This window comes from Calypte anna, chromosome 19 (assembly GCF_003957555.1).
Source record: "Calypte anna isolate BGI_N300 chromosome 19, bCalAnn1_v1.p, whole genome shotgun sequence".
NCBI lineage: Eukaryota > Metazoa > Chordata > Aves > Apodiformes > Trochilidae > Calypte > Calypte anna.
Window position 1 is genome coordinate 5,317,393 of NC_044264.1, and position 17,602 is coordinate 5,334,994.

At 57.3% G+C, this 17,602-nt stretch overlaps 1 protein-coding gene across 1 annotated transcript; it reads right to left on the reverse strand.

The window, feature by feature from the left end:
- Positions 1-10,214: 10,214 nt before the first annotated feature.
- SSC4D (scavenger receptor cysteine rich family member with 4 domains) lies at positions 10,215-17,004 on the reverse strand. The gene is made up of 9 exons (XM_030462679.1): positions 16,479-17,004; positions 15,111-15,166; positions 14,104-14,455; positions 13,703-13,783; positions 13,376-13,450; positions 12,191-12,502; positions 11,416-11,424; positions 11,296-11,355; positions 10,215-10,531 (listed from the first exon to the last, which is right to left on the reverse strand). Exons 1-9 carry the CDS (start codon positions 17,002-17,004, stop codon positions 10,215-10,217), a joined length of 1,788 nt encoding a protein of 595 aa, XP_030318539.1.
- Between the last annotated feature and the right edge of the window lie 598 nt (positions 17,005-17,602).

Sequence of the window (17,602 nt, forward strand, 5' to 3'; positions counted from 1 at the left end):
ACGATGGGAGATGTAGTCCTCAAGGGGGAGGGTGTCTATAAAGAGTGTCTAAGCCACCCTCTCCTTGAGGACTACATTTCCCATCGTGCCCCGCGCTTCAGCGCCACACCGCTCCCCCTCAACCCCCCCCATCCCGGGCCCGCCGCCTTCCCGCCTCTCCCCGCCCGCGGGGTCCCGCCGCCTGCCCGTGCTGATTCACGGGGGGTGCCCTCCCCCGGGAAGGGATCAGCCGGCGGGGAGCCCCCTCAGCCCCCCCTGTTCAGCACCCTCACAAATCCCGGCCCACAGGCAACCCCCTGTGATGGCGCTGGGTCAGGGTGTGGGGGCGGCTCGTCTGGTGACAAGAGGGGTTGGAGGGTGTCCAAAGGAGATCGGGAAGGGTCTGGAGCGCAAGGAGAAGGGTGTGGAGAATTTAGGAGGAGTGGGTGAGGTGTTCAGCCTGGAGAAAAAGAGGCTGAGGGGAGAACTCCCTCTCTACCACTCCCTGTAAGGAGCTGGGAGCTGGGGGGGGGGGGATTGGTCTCCCCAGTAACAAATGATGGAGAGTGAGAAAATGGCCTCAAGTTGTAGCAGGGGAGGTTGAGATTGGAGATTGGGAAGCATTTCTTCATGGAAAGGGTTGCCAGAGCCTGGCCCAGGCTGTCCAGGGCAGTGGTGGTGTCCTCATCCCTGGAGGGATTCCAAAGCTGGGTGGATGTGATGCTGCAGGACACGGATCAGTGGTGGCCTTGGGTTAATGGTTGGACCTAATGATCTGAAAGGCCTCTTCCAACCCAAACACCTCTTCAATCTGTGATTCAGCTCGGCTCAAACAACAACCAAGCCCTTCTGCCCTTCTGCCCCTCATCCTCCCAACCCACCCCCAGAGCACACCAACCCCACCCACGAGCCACGCTGGATAATTTATGAGTGGGCAGCTTGGGTCTCTCAGCAGTAACACCTGGCCTAAAAGCCACACTGCACATGAAGAGCTCCATTAGGAGCCACCAGAGATCCCACTGACAGCTCTTCAGTGTCCCCAGGGGACAGGGGGCTTTGGGAGGACACGGCCACCCTGGTTGCTGGTCACTGTCCACCATGGTTTTCTCCTGCAGCACCAGGACACCTTGGTGGCACTGGGATGTGTGGCTTTCCACAGGGCAATACCATGGCCACAGCCTGTTGGAAGCTTGTGTCACCCTCATGGGAGGGGACAAATTGGTTTGGAATTGCTGATAGTGCTGGATGAGAGCAAGCAACACCTTTTTTTTTTTTTTTTTTTTGGGGGGGGGGGGGGGGGGGGGGGTGAGGTCTCCATCTTTGTTGGGGTTTTAGCACTGCTTGACAAAGAACAGAGAATTGTATTGAATGGATTTGTTCCACACAGAGTGGTTCTTTGTTTACAGCTTCCAGGAGCAGAAATTACTCCTGCTTATAAATGAAACTAGAAATATACCCAGATCCTCCCTATAAAAATCAAATGCTGTCCCCCTTTGCTCTCATCCCCAGCTTCACACCCCGTGGTTTTGGGGTGACAACAGCCTTTGTGCCCAACTTTTGTTTACCACCAGTGCTCACCCGAGGAGAGCCCTTGGACAAGGGCAGTTTATTCCTCTGGTCTGATAATGACACATTCATCCTCCCGAGGAGGCTGGCCCTCAACTCTGGAGAGCTCAGCTTGGGGGTTGTTGCGTTGTTTTCTGCATGATGCCAGCTTTGGGGAGAGAATTTGAGTCAAAAAAATAATAAAAAAAAAGCACAGAATGCAAGAGGATATTAAAGTAGGTGGTGTGTCCCAAATTGGTTGCTGCTATTTCTTATAAATAATGTGGAGAATTGCCACTGGGCATCACCCAAGGCAAGCTGGGCTATGGGATCCTAGTATGGGATCCCCTTCTGAGTGATGCTCCTACTTTTGAGTTGGATCATGGTTCCTGGACCTTGGAAAAAAAATATTAGCACTTGGGTACAACTCTTGGGTTCCCATGGATGATATTGACCACAGGCCTGGACCTGAAGAAGCAGCTGTGTGCCTAGAAGCTTGTCTGGTTTCTCCAGATATATCAGCTGGCCTAATAAAAAAGATTGCTTCTCCAGATAGACCCTGTGACCCTTATTTATTCATTTATATAAATAAGGTGGGTCTCAGCATGTTTGAATCACCAGAGCTCCACCGATTTATGGTGACCAACCCCAGAGTGAGTAAATCCTGATTTATTCCAGTCAAAGCACCATAGTGATAAATACATTTCACAACACAGATTATTTTCTTCCCCATCACAAGTCAGAACATGCTATGCATCATGCTGTAAATTCTCTGGAATAGCAAACAGCCTGTAATATTTCCCTGCAGTGTATCCAACTCCCTTTTCTGGGCTCTGATGGATAAATAGCATCCCTCTCATCCCTTCATTCTTCTGTTTCCCAGACTGGGCAATGGTGGGAGAAAAATTAAGTGGTGAATGGCCAAAGTGAGAAGGTTCTGGTGGGCAGCCCAGGCAGCTGGAGGTGTTAGCTGGCTGTTTGTCACTAAATGTCACCTCATCCCTCTACCTGGTACCTACAGACCCCCCTCAGCAGGCCTCCAGTCAGCTGCTTTGCTGGGAAATAGCAAAGCCCCAAGGGATGGGGAACTGTTCTGCAGATGTCCCAGAAAAGCCTTAATAACCCCGATTCCTCCTACGGTATTAAAAATACTCTGAGGTGTTCAGATGTGCCACTTGGTTCCTTCTTGCAGCTTGGAAGATGAGTCCTTCCCTTCCCATTTTCTTGCCTTGCCCATGACATCTCCTCAATGCCTTGTGACACCACCAGGGAAGGCAATAAATTCACTTTGACTCAGAGGTTTGCTCGGGTCAGCTGCCAACAGCTCCCAAAAGGATCCAGGAATCCACATCCCCTGCTTGCAGCAGGAGAACAACTTCCATGTGCCCCTTCCTTCCCACCTTGATTTTTCTTTTCTGGGATGCTGAGGTCACCTTAGAGGGGTGCCCCCCAACACCCTACAGCAACAGCAAGCAGTGATTTCAGCTGGAGGGTGACAAAGCCCCACCAGGGCAGAGGACACGGGGTGGCATTCCCTAGGGAAGGTGCCAGGGTGCCATCCCTGGGATGCTGCTCTGGCTCCTGCACAGCCCTGGGTGCTCATCCTGCCCCCCTGGGTGCTTACCCCCCACCTCTGAGGATGCTGTTGCCATGCCCAGGGGAGCCATTTCCAGCTTTTGGAGTTGGGCTGGTGAAGAAGAAGCTAAGGAATTCCCTGGGTTTTTTGTCTCCTTGCCTTCAGGAGAGCAGTGTCCTTGTGTCCTTCCCTGCTCAGCCCCTTGCTGGGTGACAGAAGGGCCATGAGCTCCCCAGACCCCACACCAGTGCTATGGGGAGGAAGCTCCCTTCTCCCTGTCTGTGGAGCTGCAGTACTTTGGATTCAGCTCCAGCCTTTTATCTCAGGCTTCCAAAGCACTTTCCAAGCCCAAATAAATCCTGCTGCAGCCACTACATCAGCCCTGCCAGGAACTGGGGCTTCCAGGGAATGGAATACAGCCAGGGATGGGGCAGCCACAGCTTCTCTGGGCAACCTGGGCCAGGGTCTCACCACTCTCACAGGGAAGAATTTTTTCCTAATGTCTGACCTAAATCTCCCCTCTTCCACTTTCAAGCCATTCTTTCTCATCCCATCCCTCCAGGCCCTTTTCCAAAAACCCTCCCAGCTTTCTGCAGCCCCTCCAGGCACTGGAAGGTGCTCTAAGGTCTCCCCATTGCAGCATTTTCTTTTCCAGGCTGCACATCCCCAACTCTCTCATCCTGGCTCCTGGCAGAGCTGCTCCAGCCCTGGGAACATCTTCCTGGCCTCCTTTGGCCTCACTCCAGCAGCCCCATGTCCTTTTTATGTTGGGGACCCCAGCACCAGAGCAGAGCAGAGGGGGACAATCCCCTCCTTCTCCCTGATTCATCCCAGGAAACCCCCTTGGGTACCCCCCAGAGGTGTTTTTTTCCTGGGAAGCCCAATATGGGAGAGCATCCCTCCTCTCCCTTTATCCTTAATTCCCACACAAGCTCCGTGGCACTGAAAACTCCAGGAGTGCCCACCCTGCAGCATCCTCTGCAGCTCCAAAAATCCCCCCCCCCAGCTTGCCTCCCAGCCCTGGGGAAGATATTTCCACCCAGCCTGTGTGCCCAGAGCAAACTGGGAGGGGTACTGGGGGGTCTGGGATATCAGCCCTCACCCCAGGGTGCTGTCAGGGAGCTGGGGGGATGTGGGGTGTGGAAGGGGGGGGCCAGGGCAGCCCACCTCCCCACAGGGCATTAATAATTAAGCAGGAGAGTCGGGCTCAGGTGGCAGCTCTTATTTAAGGAGCTGATATAAATACCTCCCAGACGGCGCTTGTGGAGCACCTAAAAAAAGCTCTGACTCCTCTTGGGCCCTCCAGAACCAGCTCCAAGCTCTGTGGTGCCGGGGGACAAGACCAGGCAGGGTGGTCACCAGCATCCTGCAGGAAAGAGTTCAGAGTGAGAGAGGTGGCAGGGTCTGGGGACAATCCTGACACCCACTCCTGCCTCAGTTTCCCTCTTCAGCAAGGAGCTGGCTCGGCCCTTTTTCCCATGTGGTGACAGGGGACCCAGGGGAGGGCTGGATGCTCAGCCCCCTGCCCTGGGTTGGTGGCACTGGGTGGGGGCTGAGGGGTCCCTGCCAACCCCCCCTGCAGTGCCAGGGACAAAGGACAAAGCTGCAAGTGCCTCTCTCTGTGTCTGTGCTGGCCCCACAGCCCTGCTCTACCCCTGCTCACAACTACCCGGGGGACACCCCAAGCACCGAGCTTGGGGACACATCCTCCAAGGACATCTCAGTCCTCCCCCTTTCCTAACCAGGCTCCCCAAAAACCCCATCCCAAAGCCACCCCACCTGTCCCAAAGGGGAAGGGGCCGGGAATGGAGAAGATCCAGAAGCCTCCGAAACCTGGGGGTGCAGCGGGACCCCTCTCCCCCCACCCCCATCCTCAGCCTCGACCCTGAGGAGCAGCTGGGGGCCCGGAGACTGCTGACGGGGCTGTCACATCGTCCCCATTGCAGGCGGGTGGCAGGCAGCCGCTTGCTGCAGTCCTTCTGGCTGGCTCTGCAGCGTGACTCAGCACAGCCTCACCCACCTCCCAGCCCCTTTCCCCAGCCCCAGGACACACACACACGCTCCCCACTTTTGCTGCTCCCCTCCCAACATCCCAAGTGACCCCAAAATCACCCCCTGGACTCCCCTCCCCACCCACTCCCCTCTATCTCTACCCCAGGACCCCCGGCTGCTCCTCCAGCCCCGGGGCAGACAGGGACCCCCCACCCCTCTCCCAGGGCTGAAGTGGGGCTCCAAGTGATGGGGACTGTGGGTGTCAGCCCCCTGCACCCAAATATCTTTGTGGGGCCCTTGGCAGGGGTCGGATCCAGCCCCCTGGGTCTTCCTGACCGAATTTGGAAGCTGAGCACCGACTCTTGCTTCAACCTGGGAGAAAGGATTTGGGAGTTTTCCAGGGGGATGGGGCTGAGAGATGCCCGGAGAGTCTTGGGATTTGTTAAAGGATGCTCTGAACCCCTCTTTTGGGGTGTTTGGAGTCTGCCAGGATCTGCTTCTCACAGCATTTCTGTGCATGATCCCTCTAGACCTGACCTGCAGGTGACTTTTTGAGGAGAGTGGACAGAGAAAGGAGGAGGGCTGAGCACCCTGACTGAGCACCCTGACTGTTCCCTCATCCCCAGGCATGAAGACACCTGCAGGGTCCCCACTGTCTGCCTCTGGGGGGGACAGGGACCCCTCTGCTGTGACAGCAGCACATGGCACATCCCCAGCCCCAGGGTGGGGGACAGGGGGGCTGCCAGGGCCATGCACCCAGCAGCACCCTGATGTGCAGCTGGATTAAACCAAAGGCAGGGCTGGAGGGAGAGCACCCAGGCACAGCCAGAGCCCCATTCCCACCCCTGGCCCGCCGGGTTCTCCGGTGCCATCACCGCGGGAAGCATCGTTGCCAGCTGATTGCTCTCCTGCCTCGGTGGCAGCTTTTTTTTTTTTAATTATTATTATTAATTTTATTTTTTTCCCCAGCCTTCGCCAGCCCACGAGGGGCGGGCTCCTCCAGGGGAAAGAAATAAAATTATAAATATAAAACGAATATCTAGATAGATAAATAAATAAATAAACACCCCCCCCCCCCCCCCCAGGGGCGAGAGGAGGAGATGATGGATGGGGAGGGGTCACAACCGTGGCCGTTCACCCCGGGTGGAAGTGTGTGTGTGTGGGGGTGTGGAACGGACCTGGTGGTGTTCAGAGACCATGGGGAGTGCATCCCCCCCCTTCCCCGGCTCTCCCAGCACCCCATTTTCCCTTTGCCGATGGACTGATTGCGCCAGTGACTTTGCAGATCCCAAAATAGCTGCGGGGTGACGTCAGCGGGAGCCGCGGAAGGAGCGGGGAAGGAGGAGGAGGAGGATGCGGGTGTGGTGTGGGGGTGCAGCGAACCTCCCCGCCACCCCACCGGGGTCCCACCGGGTCACCTTGGCACCCCTGGACAGGCTCTCCAGGGTGCTGCGCCCCAGGGATGCTGCCGGGGTGCCTGATCCTCACATCCATCCCCCCCCGGGAGGAGGATGCAATCCCTGTTCTTCATCCCTGACATGCGGGTGCCCGCATCCCTGAGAGCTCCAGCCACGGGGAATGAGGCTGGCGGACCCACGGCGGGCAAATCTGTCCCCCGTGGGGAGACCTTTACCCTGCTGCTCCCAACCAAAGGGGTCAAGATCCCTGCAGCTCCCCAAGGATGCCAAGGGAGATGAGGGATGCCAAGGGGTGAGGCGGGGCCGCTGTTCCCCGTTCTTCTGGGGAAACTGAGGCACGCAGAGGGGGAATGCAGAGGCAGCGGGGGAGAGCCGGGATGCACTGGGAATGAAGCAGAAGACCAAGGGCACCCAGGTGGTGCTGAGCACAGCAGAGCCAGGGATGCTCTCCGGGCCAGGGCTGCCTCCAGCATTGACTCACCCTGTGCTGTGCCCAGCTCCTCCGGTTACAGGCACTGACAGCATTGCCTTAACGGGGCAAAGCAGGGGTGGCCAGCCCGGGAAGGGCACCCCTGGGACCGGGGGCACCCAAGTCACACCCCTCCAAGCCATCCCCACGCTCTGCAGCCTCCCCCCACCAGCAGCACCTCCTCCATGCAACCTCCCAGCTAGAAATGCTGCTGCTACTGGTCCCATACTGGTCCTAGAATGGGACCCCCCATGCCCTCCCAGTACTGCCCACCTAGCTGGGGGGGTTTAGCTGCGATTGTCCCCTCTCCCGTCCGTCCCAGCAGAGCTCCCAAACCCCGTGCCAGTGCTCGGCCCTGGAGCTGGTTTATTATTCTGGAACACAGAGAAATAATTAAAGCCTCCTCCATTTCCCCTTGCTCGTTTGTGCTCCTTCAGCCTGGATTAATGGGTCTCCTCTCCCCAGCACAGACTCATTCCTTATTCCTAATAGCCCATAAATCCCAGCCCCAAAATAACTCCAGCTTTTGCCCGAGCCTGCTGAAATATTTATTCTCACTCCCCTGCTGCCCCCAGCACCATCCCCTCTCCAGGGGTGGCGAGAGAAACTAATCAATAACATCGACCAGCGTGGAGCTGCAGCTGCTCTGACACAGAAAACAGCTGACGTGGGGAGGAGGAGAAGAGCTGGGTGGGCATCGTGGCTTCTCCCAGCTCCCACACAACCACCACAGCGTGGCTCTGCTCCCACAGCAAGATGATCCTGTGCCACCAGCATGCCCCTGCTGGTGCCCTGCTCCAGAGCATCCCTGTGCTCACACCCAGCTCCAGAGCAACCCCATGTTCATACCCTGCTCCAGAGCATCCCCGTGTCCATGCCCTGCTCCAGAGCATCCCTGTGCTCACACCCAGCTCCAGAGCATCCCCATGTTCATACCCTGCTCCAGAGCATCCCCGTGTCCATGCCCTGCTCCAGAGCATCCCTGTGCTCACACACTCCTCCAGAGCATCCCCGTGTTCAAACCTTGCTCCAGAGCATCCCCGTGTCCATACCCTGCTCCAGGAAAAGCAAGGAGGCAGGGGATAGGCAGCCAAGCAGACAGTACTTGGGACCCCAGTGAAAGGAGAGGGTTTATTCCCACACTGACTCCTTGCCCTCTCCCAGGGTCCCACCAAGACCTCCAGAGCCCACGTCTGTCATGACCTGCTTGGAAGGTGCCTCAGTTTCCCCACTGGTGGAAATCTGACTGGGAGCAAAGTGCAGGGAAAGCCCTGGGAGAGGTGTCAAACGTCAGCTGGCTGCCAGAGCATGAGGCCAAGGACACCTGAAGGGACCCCCCCAACATCCTGGGAGCTACTTGGGTACACATCCCTGATGTCCACAGAGGGCAGGTCGTGCCATCTCACAGGGCCACCACCATCAGCCATCAGGGTGCAGAGAAGTCTCCCCAAACTGGGCAACTTTCTCTCTGTCCCCAACCCCTGGGCACAGCCTCTCCTTGCAGGCAGCAGCAGGCAGGACACTTTCTCTTCCCATCTGCTCCTTTGGAATTAGCAAAGAGCCGGGAATTAGCGAAGAGCCGGGAATCGCTGCTGTCAGCACTGCAGAGCCCGTGGTGCAGCCGCACAGCAGCGCCGAACCCGCAGCCAAAATCCCACCGGGAACAAACCCAGAGCTGGATCCAACCTTCTCCTTCCAAACCTGGCAGGGATTGGGGCTGCACCCCCGGAGCTGGGCTGGGGAAGGGTCCAGGCTTGGGTCCCAACTGGGTGGGAATCGAAGGAAGAGAGAGGGAAGGGGGTGGGAGTGATGGGAAAGGACTTAACGATCTTAAAGGGGCTTTCCCAACCCAAACAATTCTGGGATGCTGTGGGATTTGACCTGATTTTTGGCAGCAAAAACTGAGCCCTCACCTCTTCCCTAAGTGTTTTCTCCTGCCCAAACTTCCAGGGGGTGGCAGGGGAGCAAGTGAGTTCTCAGCACACTTCCAAAGGGCTTTTATTTATTCACAAAACAAACCCAAACACGTATCAGAAAAATGGGGGGGAGGAGGAGGGGTTGTTGGGGTGGGTGGGACGGACACATACAACACAGCCCAGGAATATGCACAATCTATTATCAACAAAAGAATTGCACAAAGACAGGAGGGAGAGGAGGAGGCAGCAGCCAGGACTGGCTCTGCCCCCCTGCACCAAACCCTTCCCCACCCTTGCACCCCCTTCCCTGGGGACACAAAGATCCTTTTCCCCGTGTCCCATGAATCAGAAATAGTTGATGGCAAAGGTGGTGGGTGCTGCAGGTTGGGTCCTTCCATCTGAGCTGGGAGGGAAACAGCACTGACAACAAAGGCATGGCACTGGTAAGGGACTGGGATCCTGGGTTCAGCACCACACTGGGCTGGGATTTAGGATGGTTTTCCATTTTCTCCTGCCCTGTCTGCCAGCTCTGGGACTGCCCCGGATACCTTGGAGCATCATGGAGCTTCTGGGAAAGAGCAGCCAGAGCTGGTCTGGACTACAGAGGGTGGAGGACAGGAAGCTGTAGGGAGCTTGGTCCTTCCTCTCTTCCCAAGGGATTTTTGGGCAGGGATTTCCCCAAGGAAAGGGAAATCTTGGCTGAGCTCTTCACCAACCCAAAAGGAACAAGAGGAGAAATGAGCATGAGGAAGAAATACTGGGAGCCATGGAGTGGGATGGGGATGCAGGTGGTGTGAGCTCCAACACCTCTGCATCCCTGAGGCATGGAGATGGGTGAGGACTTGGTGTTTCTTCTGCCAAAATGGGAAGAAAATTCTGATATTGGGATTGCTGGGGGGGCGAGGGTTGCAAAGCAAATTGCAGAACAGCAGCAACTCACTGCAGAACCACTGGAATATTCTGGGGTGATTTCAGCCCCTTTTTACATTTTCTGAGTATAATCTGGCATCATTTTCACAGCTGAAAACCCATTTTTCGCTCCTCACCTCTTCAATGAAATGGCTGAAACCAACACTAGAAATGGTTTTGTTTTTCCAAGGGGCAATTTTGGGGGTGGAGGGGGGGGCTTCAGCAAGTATTTTCAGAGCTCTTCCCATCCTCAGAGCCCAAACACCCACGGGGAGACCCAGCCAGCACCCCTGGAGGGTGAATGGGGAAACTGAGGCAGGGAGTTAGCATCCCAGCCTCTCTCCACAGGCATTCCCACCAGCTCCTCCCTCATCCCCCCGTTCCCCCCATACCTGCGAGGGTCCCAGTGGTCATAGGATGAGGCAGGTGGCCCCAGCATCCTCGGAGTGGTCACAGTTGTGGACGTCCCAGCGGATGTGGGAGCAGCGCAGGAGCGAGGGTTCATGGCCCTTGCACTTGAGGTTGTCAAGGAAGATGTAGCCTGTCCCCTGGCCGTAGTGTGCTTCCCCCCAGGCTGCCACTGCGTGCCCACAGCCCAGCTGCCTGCACACCACCTTGGCGTCCCTCAGGTCCCAGGCATCGTCACACACTGTCCCCCACTGGGACAGGAAGAAAATCTCCACCCGCCCCTCGCACCGGTGGCTGCCGTTCACCAGCCGCAGGGACCCTGTGGAGGGGATGGGGTGAGGCAGCCCCTGGCCACCCCAGAACCTTTGGGGTGAAGGGGAGAAAGGGCCTGGTGGCTGCAGGGCTCTCCCCAGTCTGGCAGATGCTTGCTGTGTCCCCACCTCCACTGCTGCCTCTGTGCAGGCAGGAGCACAAGGGGATACCCAGGGGCTGGGGTCTGAGCTTGGGTCTGACCCCCCAAGCATTGCAGATGTTCAGCTTGAAGACAGACTGCTGTTCAGCAATGACTGCTGCTCAGCACCTTTGGTCCAGCACCTCATCTGCACACCAAGGATCATCCCCTTCTCTCCCCACTGAGATCCATCCTCTCCTCTCCTCTCCTCTCCTCTCCTCTCCTCCTCTCCTCTCCTCTCCTCTCCTCTCCTCTCCTCTCCTCTCCTCTCCTCTCCTCTCCTCTCCTCTCCTCTCCTCTCCTCTCCTCTCCTCTCCTCTCCTCTCCTCTCCTCTCCTCTCCTCTCCTCTCCTCTCCTCTCCTCTCCTCTCCTCTCCTCTCCTCTCCTCTCCTCTCCTCTCTCTCCTCACTCCAGTTCCATCTCCGACTCTGCCTGGACCAGCTTTGGGGATACCAAGAGAGGTCACAGTTTAATGGTGCCACCAGCACAGCTTTTTCCCCCTCCCATGAGCTTCCCCAGCTTCTGGCAGTGCCAAAGCCTCTGTCCCAGCTGCCTGCATTTCCTCCCTGTGCCAGTGCAGAGTGTCCCCAGGGCTGGCTGGCACTGTCCCCAGTGATACCTCAAGACCTACCATCCTTGGGTCGGGTCAGGGCTGACGTGGTGGTTTTAGCAGTGGCTTCTTGGAAATGCTCTTCAGCATCCTCAGTGCCTGGTGCAGTGGGGAAGGGGTGGGAAAAGTGACTCAGGGGACCACTGGGCCCTTCAGAACCATGTCAGAACCCCCCAGGAGCTGGATTCAGGGGGGTGTGGGGTGGGATGTGCAGCTTCCAGGAAAGCCCCAAGCAGGGACCAGTGGTGGTAACCATGCTCTGGCCATCACCGTGGCCACCAGACCATCACTGCTGTCCCCCTGTGGGCAGGAGGAACCCCAGGGCCTTGGAGTTGGCATTCACCCACCATCCCATTTTGGGGCCCTCCTTGCTCATGGGTAGGGGTTGGATAGAATCATAAAATCATAAAATGGTTTGGGTTGGAAAGGACCTTAAAGATCATCAAGATCCAACCCCCTGGCATGAGCAGGGACACCTCCCACCAGCCCAGGTTGCACGAGGTCCTGGTCTTGAACACTTCCAGGGAGGGGGCATCAACAACCTCCCTAGGCAACCTATTCCAGTGGCTGACTTAGGTTTAGGTTGGATATCAGGAAGCACTTCCTCATGGAGAGGGTGATCAGGCATTGGGATGGAGTGCCCAGGGAAGTGGTGGAGTCACCAACCATCCCTGGAGGTGTTTGAGGCAAGGCACTCAGTGCCATGCTCCAGCCCATGTGGTCACAACCCGTAGGTGACAGTCTCAGAAATCTTTTCCAGCCTCAACAACTCCGTGATCCTGAGATCCCACAGATTCCCAGGCTGCAGACGAGCCCTGGGGAGCGTCAGACAATCCCCTCCATCCCCCTTTTTCCCTCCCAGCAAGCAAAAGGAAACCCTGGGGTGGGATCCAGAGGGCTGACCCCCCCTTCTCACCTCGACAGATGACCCCGGCATCCTCGTGGTGGCCGCAGTTGTGCTGTCCCCAGCCCAGGTGGAAGCAATCTTCCAGCCGAGCCTCCCCCCCTCCGCAGCCCACGTTATCCAGCAGGACGGGGCCGCTGCCGTAGCCGAAGGATCCCAGGACGGTGGCAGCCAAGGCTTGGCCGCAGCCCAGCTGCCGACACACCACCTGGGCGTCGAGGAAGTCCCAATCGTCGTCGCAAACGGTGCCCCAGAGCCCGCCGTGCCGAACCTCAACCCGCCCGCGGCAGCTCCCGTTCCCGTTCGCCAAACGCACACCGGCACCTGCGGGGGGAGTGAGGGGGGAAACCGGGGGGGAAGGGGGTCCCATGGGCCCCGCTGACCCTTCCGAGATGTGGGTGGGTGTGGGGTGAGCCCTGGGGATGTGGGAGCAATGTTCTGGGGGTATGGGTGAGGCTTGGGGATGTGGGGTTGGACCCTGGGGATGTGGGGTTGGACCCTGGGGGTATAGGGTGACTCCTGAGGATGTTGGGTTGGACCCTGGAGATGTGGGGTTGGACCCTGGGGATGTGGGGTGACTCCTGAGGATGTGGGGTTGGACCCTGGGGATGTGGGGTGAGCCCTGGGGATATGGGGTTGGACTCTGGGGATGTGGGGTGAGCCCTGGGGACATGGGGTTGGACTCTGGGGATGTGGGGTTGGACTCTGGGGATGTGGGGTGAGCCTTGGGGATGTGGGAGCAATGCCCTGGGGACATGGGGTCAGTCCTAAGGGTACAGGGGTAATCCCTGGGGATGTTGGGTGTTGCGTCTGGGGACATAGGAACAACCTCCTGAGGGCATGGGGTGAGCCTTGGGAATGCTGTGTGAGGCCATGAGGACATGGAGTGAGGCCTGGGGATGTGGGGTGAGCCCCTGGGAAATTATGTGACCCCTGGGGACATGGGACCAACCCCCAGGGAGCGTGGGGTGAGCCTTGGGGACATGAGATGAGCCCTTGGGAACAAGGAGGGAGCTCCTGGGACTGTGGGGGGACAGAAGGGGACCCTGGGGACATAGGGAGGTAAGGAACATCCTGGGGACATGGAGCAACCTCCCAGTGGTGTGGGGTGAGCACTGGGAATGTGGGGGGAGCCCCAAGGACACGGGGATGGAACTGGGGGGCTCTGCCCTGGCCTAGCAGTGGTCCCACACTTACTTTCCTGCTCGATGGTGAGGAGCGTGGTGGTGACCACCTCGGTGGCCTGGGAGGGCTGGTCCCCACCATCTGTCACTGCTGAGACAAGCATGGGGACACACGGGCATTGAGGGGAACAGCTCCAGCACCCCCTGCCCCCACTCCAGCTGGTGCCAGGGACCTCTAGCCCTGGGGTAGCCCCTTGGCAACCTCCTGCCGTGGGCAGTGTCACACCCCGAGGCTCACCTAGTGGGACACGAGGGGGTCACAGGAGGACACAGAAGGCACAGTCCCACCCAGTGAGCCCCCAACCCTGGCTGTGGCACAAGGTGGCTGCTGACCTCCTACCTGTGGCCGTGGCAGTCAGTGTCTCTGGGTAGTCCAGGGTCACCGAGGTGGTGAAGGACGTGCTGGTGGATGTGTCCAGCCCTGTGGTGACACAGAGGGACAGAAGTGAAAGGCAGGGAGAAGCTACAAAGCTCTGAACTTGCTGGCTGTGGGAGGCAGACCCAGAGTGGATGCTCCAGGACAATGGGGTTGGAGTTGGACCACATCCATCCATCCATCCATCCATCCATCCATCCTCCACATCCCTGCTTCCCACATGCTGGAGCTGCTGCTCCTCCACCCCGGAGAGGGAATTCAGGGGGGATTATTAACATCATAAATAATAAAAAGAAAGCTGGAGAAGGCTTTTTTGTTGTTTTTTTTTCTCTCCAGGGCAATAGGATGAAGGAGAATGATCTTACCTGTGCAGATGACCCCAGCATCCTCGTGGTGGCCACAGTTATGGATTCCCCAGCCCAGGCTGTAGCAGGCAGAGAGGAAAGGCTCAGTGCCATCACAGTTGACATTATCCAGGAGGATACGTCCCGTGCCATAGCCAAAGTAGGCATTGCTCTTGTAGTCCAGGGCCTGGCCACAGCCCACTTGCTTGCACACCACGCTGGCATCACTCAGCCCCCAATCATCATCACAGACTGTGCCCCAGCTCCCACGGTAGAAGATTTCCACCCGGCCCTGGCAGGTGTCTGCCCCACTCACCAGCCGGATGGTGCCATCACCTGGGGGGGTGGCAGCACCTGGTGAGAAGGGCTGGAGCTGGCAGTGATGGCAAAGAAACTGGAGGGGGGAGTTGCAGGGAAAGGGAGAAGCTTTAGGGCAGCCTAGCTGAGTGAGTGCAGAGGAGGCCATGAAGATGTTCCAAGGGTTGGAGTCCCTCTGCTCTGGGGTTTTTTTGCAGCCTGGAGAAGAGAAGGCTGCAGGGTGACCTTAGAGCACCTTTCAGTGCCTGATGGGGCTCCAGAAAAGCTGAGGATGGGCTTTATCTAAGGGCATGGTGTGATGAGACAAGGGGTGATGGCTTTAAAATGGCAGAGCGGAGATTTAGGTCAGATAGAAGGAAGAAATTCTTCACTGTGAGGGTGGCAAGACCCAGGTTGCCCAGAAAAGCTGTGGCTGCTCCATCCCTGGAAGTGTTCCAGGCCAGGTTGAATGGGGCTTGGAGCAACTTGGGCTGGTGGGAGGTGTCCCTGATCATGGCAGGGGTTGGGACTGGATGAGCTTTAACCAGTCTGAGATTCTTTAGTGGGAGCTCTGGTGCTCCTCTGGGATGGGTTTGGCACAATGCTGGGGCTCTGCCTCAGAGCCAGGGCATCGTGGAGTCTCAAAGAGGGTGGGTGGGAGGGTGGGTGGGGGAGATGCCATTCTCTATCAGCTCTCAGCAAGGTCCCTGCTTACTTTCCCCATCCTGTACCGAGGCCGTGAGGGTCCTGCTGGTCGGTCCTTCACTGCCTTGTGTGGGAGAGAACTCTGAAAAGGGAAGAGGAGAGCTGGAATCCATCAGGGCACACAGCAAGACATCCTCCACCCTCAGACCCATCCCTACACCTCCTCCTTCAGCCTTCAACCTTCTGCTGATGGTCTCAGGTGAGGCCAATGAATCAGGTGAGAAGGGGACCACAACCAGCACTGCCCAGAGGGATAGAAAGGGCTGTGAGGAGCATCAGGGACCCGGAGTGCGGCGAACAGGAACAGGCAAACAGGAACGGGGCATGGCAGTAACAGGCGCAGTTAACAAACAGGCGCAGGCAACAGGCACAGGCAAACAGGCACAGGCAAACAGGAACAGGCAAACAGGAACACGCAAACAGGAACAGGCCATGGTAGTAACAGGCGCAGTTAACAGGAGCAGGCAAAGAGGAACAGGCAGACAGGAACAGGCCATGGCAGTGAACAGGCACAGGTGAACAGGCGCAGGCAAACAGGATCGGGGCCCGGCAGCTGGCGAGGCAGTTCGCGCAGGCAGGGCAAGCAGGAGGGGCACAGCCACCTCCCAGCTCTCTTGAAGGAGCAATGGTCTCCAAAAAAGCAAAACCTGTTGCTGTTGAGACGCAGGGTGTGTCCACACAGATGGAACCCCTGAAGAGGGACAGCAAGAGGCATGTAGCTGCTCAGGCCTCTGGCTGTGTGGAGTGTCTGAGCCTGGTGTTAGCACCAGAGGATGGTGTGAGGGGGGTCTGTGTGCGATGCCAGCAGGGGAAGGACTTGCTGTGCCTGGTGGCAGAGGTCAAGGAGGAGGTAGAGAGACTAAGAAGTGTTAGGGATAGTGAAAGGGAAATTGACTGGTGGAGTCACACCCTTTCTAACCCCTTTCTAACCCAAAAGAAGTCCAGAAGGAGATGGTGAAGCCCTGCCCCTCCTGCCATCAGGCAGTTGGAGCAAACCAGGTGGATGGGAGGGAATGGAAACAGGTCCCTCATCGGAGAGGCAAAAGAATCCCCTCCCAACCCCCACCATCTCCCCAGGTGCCCTTAGAGAACAGAGATGAGGCCCTGGACTCAGAGAATCAGGCAGAGGACAGACAAGAGGAAGAGCTGTCTAGAAGATCTCCTGTTTGCCCCCCTGTTACCCAGAGAAGCTGTGGCTGCTCCATCCCTGGCAGTGTCCCAGCCCAGGCTGGATGGGGCTTGGAGAAACCTGGGCTGGTGGGTGGGAGGTGTCTCTGCCTATGAAAGGTTTTGGGACCAGATGCTCTTTAGTTTCCCTTCCAACCCAAACCATTCTGTGCTCTGGAGCTTGCAGCACTGCTCCTCTCACCCCCGAGGACCCCAACCTCCCTTACCATGGCACACCACAGCCACATCCTCATAGTGGTAGCAGTTGTGGATGCCCCAGCCGTGGCTCCAACACTCGCTCAAGGCTGCTTCCCAGCCTTTGCAATCCACGTTGTCCAGGAAGATGGGTCCAGTCCCTTGGCCGAAGGTCATGGCAGCTGGGAGGGCAATGGCACGGCCACAGCCCAGCTGGCGACACACCACGTTGGCATCCACGATGTCCCAGTCATCGTCACAGACTGTCCCCCAGGAGCCATTGTAGAGGATTTCCACTCGGCCCTGGCAGCGGCTGGGACCATTGGTGAGACGGAGCTCTGGAAAGGTGACAGGGAGGTCCCTCAGCAGGCAGCAAGTCAGGAGAGGTGGCAAACACTGAGCGGGTGTGAGCCCTGTCTGCTCCTTAATGACAATGGTGACCTTTGGCAGCACAGCTGGCTTGGTGCCAACCCGCTCCATGGGCTTCTTGGCACCTGCTGGAAGCAGAGGCTCACACAAATCCCAGCACACCAGTGAGATGCACCAGTATCCCAGCATCTTGCCTCCTAATGGTGGGCAATAAGCCAGCAAGAGAAGAGGAAAGCAGACACCAGAGAACCTGGCATAGGTTCCAGGTGGGAGCTTTTGGGATGGAGATGCTCTCCCAGGCTGCTGGCTGTGAGGAACAGGAATGTGAGGGCTTGTCACATCAAGGGAATTATTTGCAGCATCTTGCCTCCTAGTGATGGGCAATAAGCCAGCTGAAGAAGAGGAAAGCAGACACCTGGCACAGGGGACAAGAAATTCATGCTAGTGTCCATGAACGCGTCTGGAGATGTTTCCAGGTGGGAGATTTTGGGATGGAGATGCTCTCCCAGGCTGCTGGCTGTGAGGAGCAGGAATGTGAGGGCCCTTGGCCTGTCATATCAAGGGAATTATTTGCTGGGGTGTGACAAATGGCACAGGGACTCAGCAGGAGGTGGCAAAATTCCCCTCTCAGGATAATAAGCAGAATGGGAACAAAAAAATCTGTTTCCTTTCTGTAAAAGAAGTTCAGCTTTTTGTTGCTACTTTTTTTTTTTCCCAAACCATTTTGAAATTCTCCAAACCCTGTTTTTAACTACAAAAAAAATTTACATTTTTCAACTACAAAACT

Coding starts and splice junctions, on each gene's coding strand:
- SSC4D (XM_030462679.1), bottom strand. CDS start 17,004: ATGCTGGGATACTGGTGCATCTCACTGGTGTGCTGGGATTTGTGTGAG. Junction 13,784..14,103: donor TGCTGGGGTCATCTGCACAG/GTAAGATCATTC, acceptor GTGTCACCACAG/GGCTGGACACATCCACCAGC. Junction 10,532..11,295: donor CCTGACCCGACCCAAGGATG/GTAGGTCTTGAG, acceptor TCCCCTCCACAG/GGTCCCTGCGGCTGGTGAAC.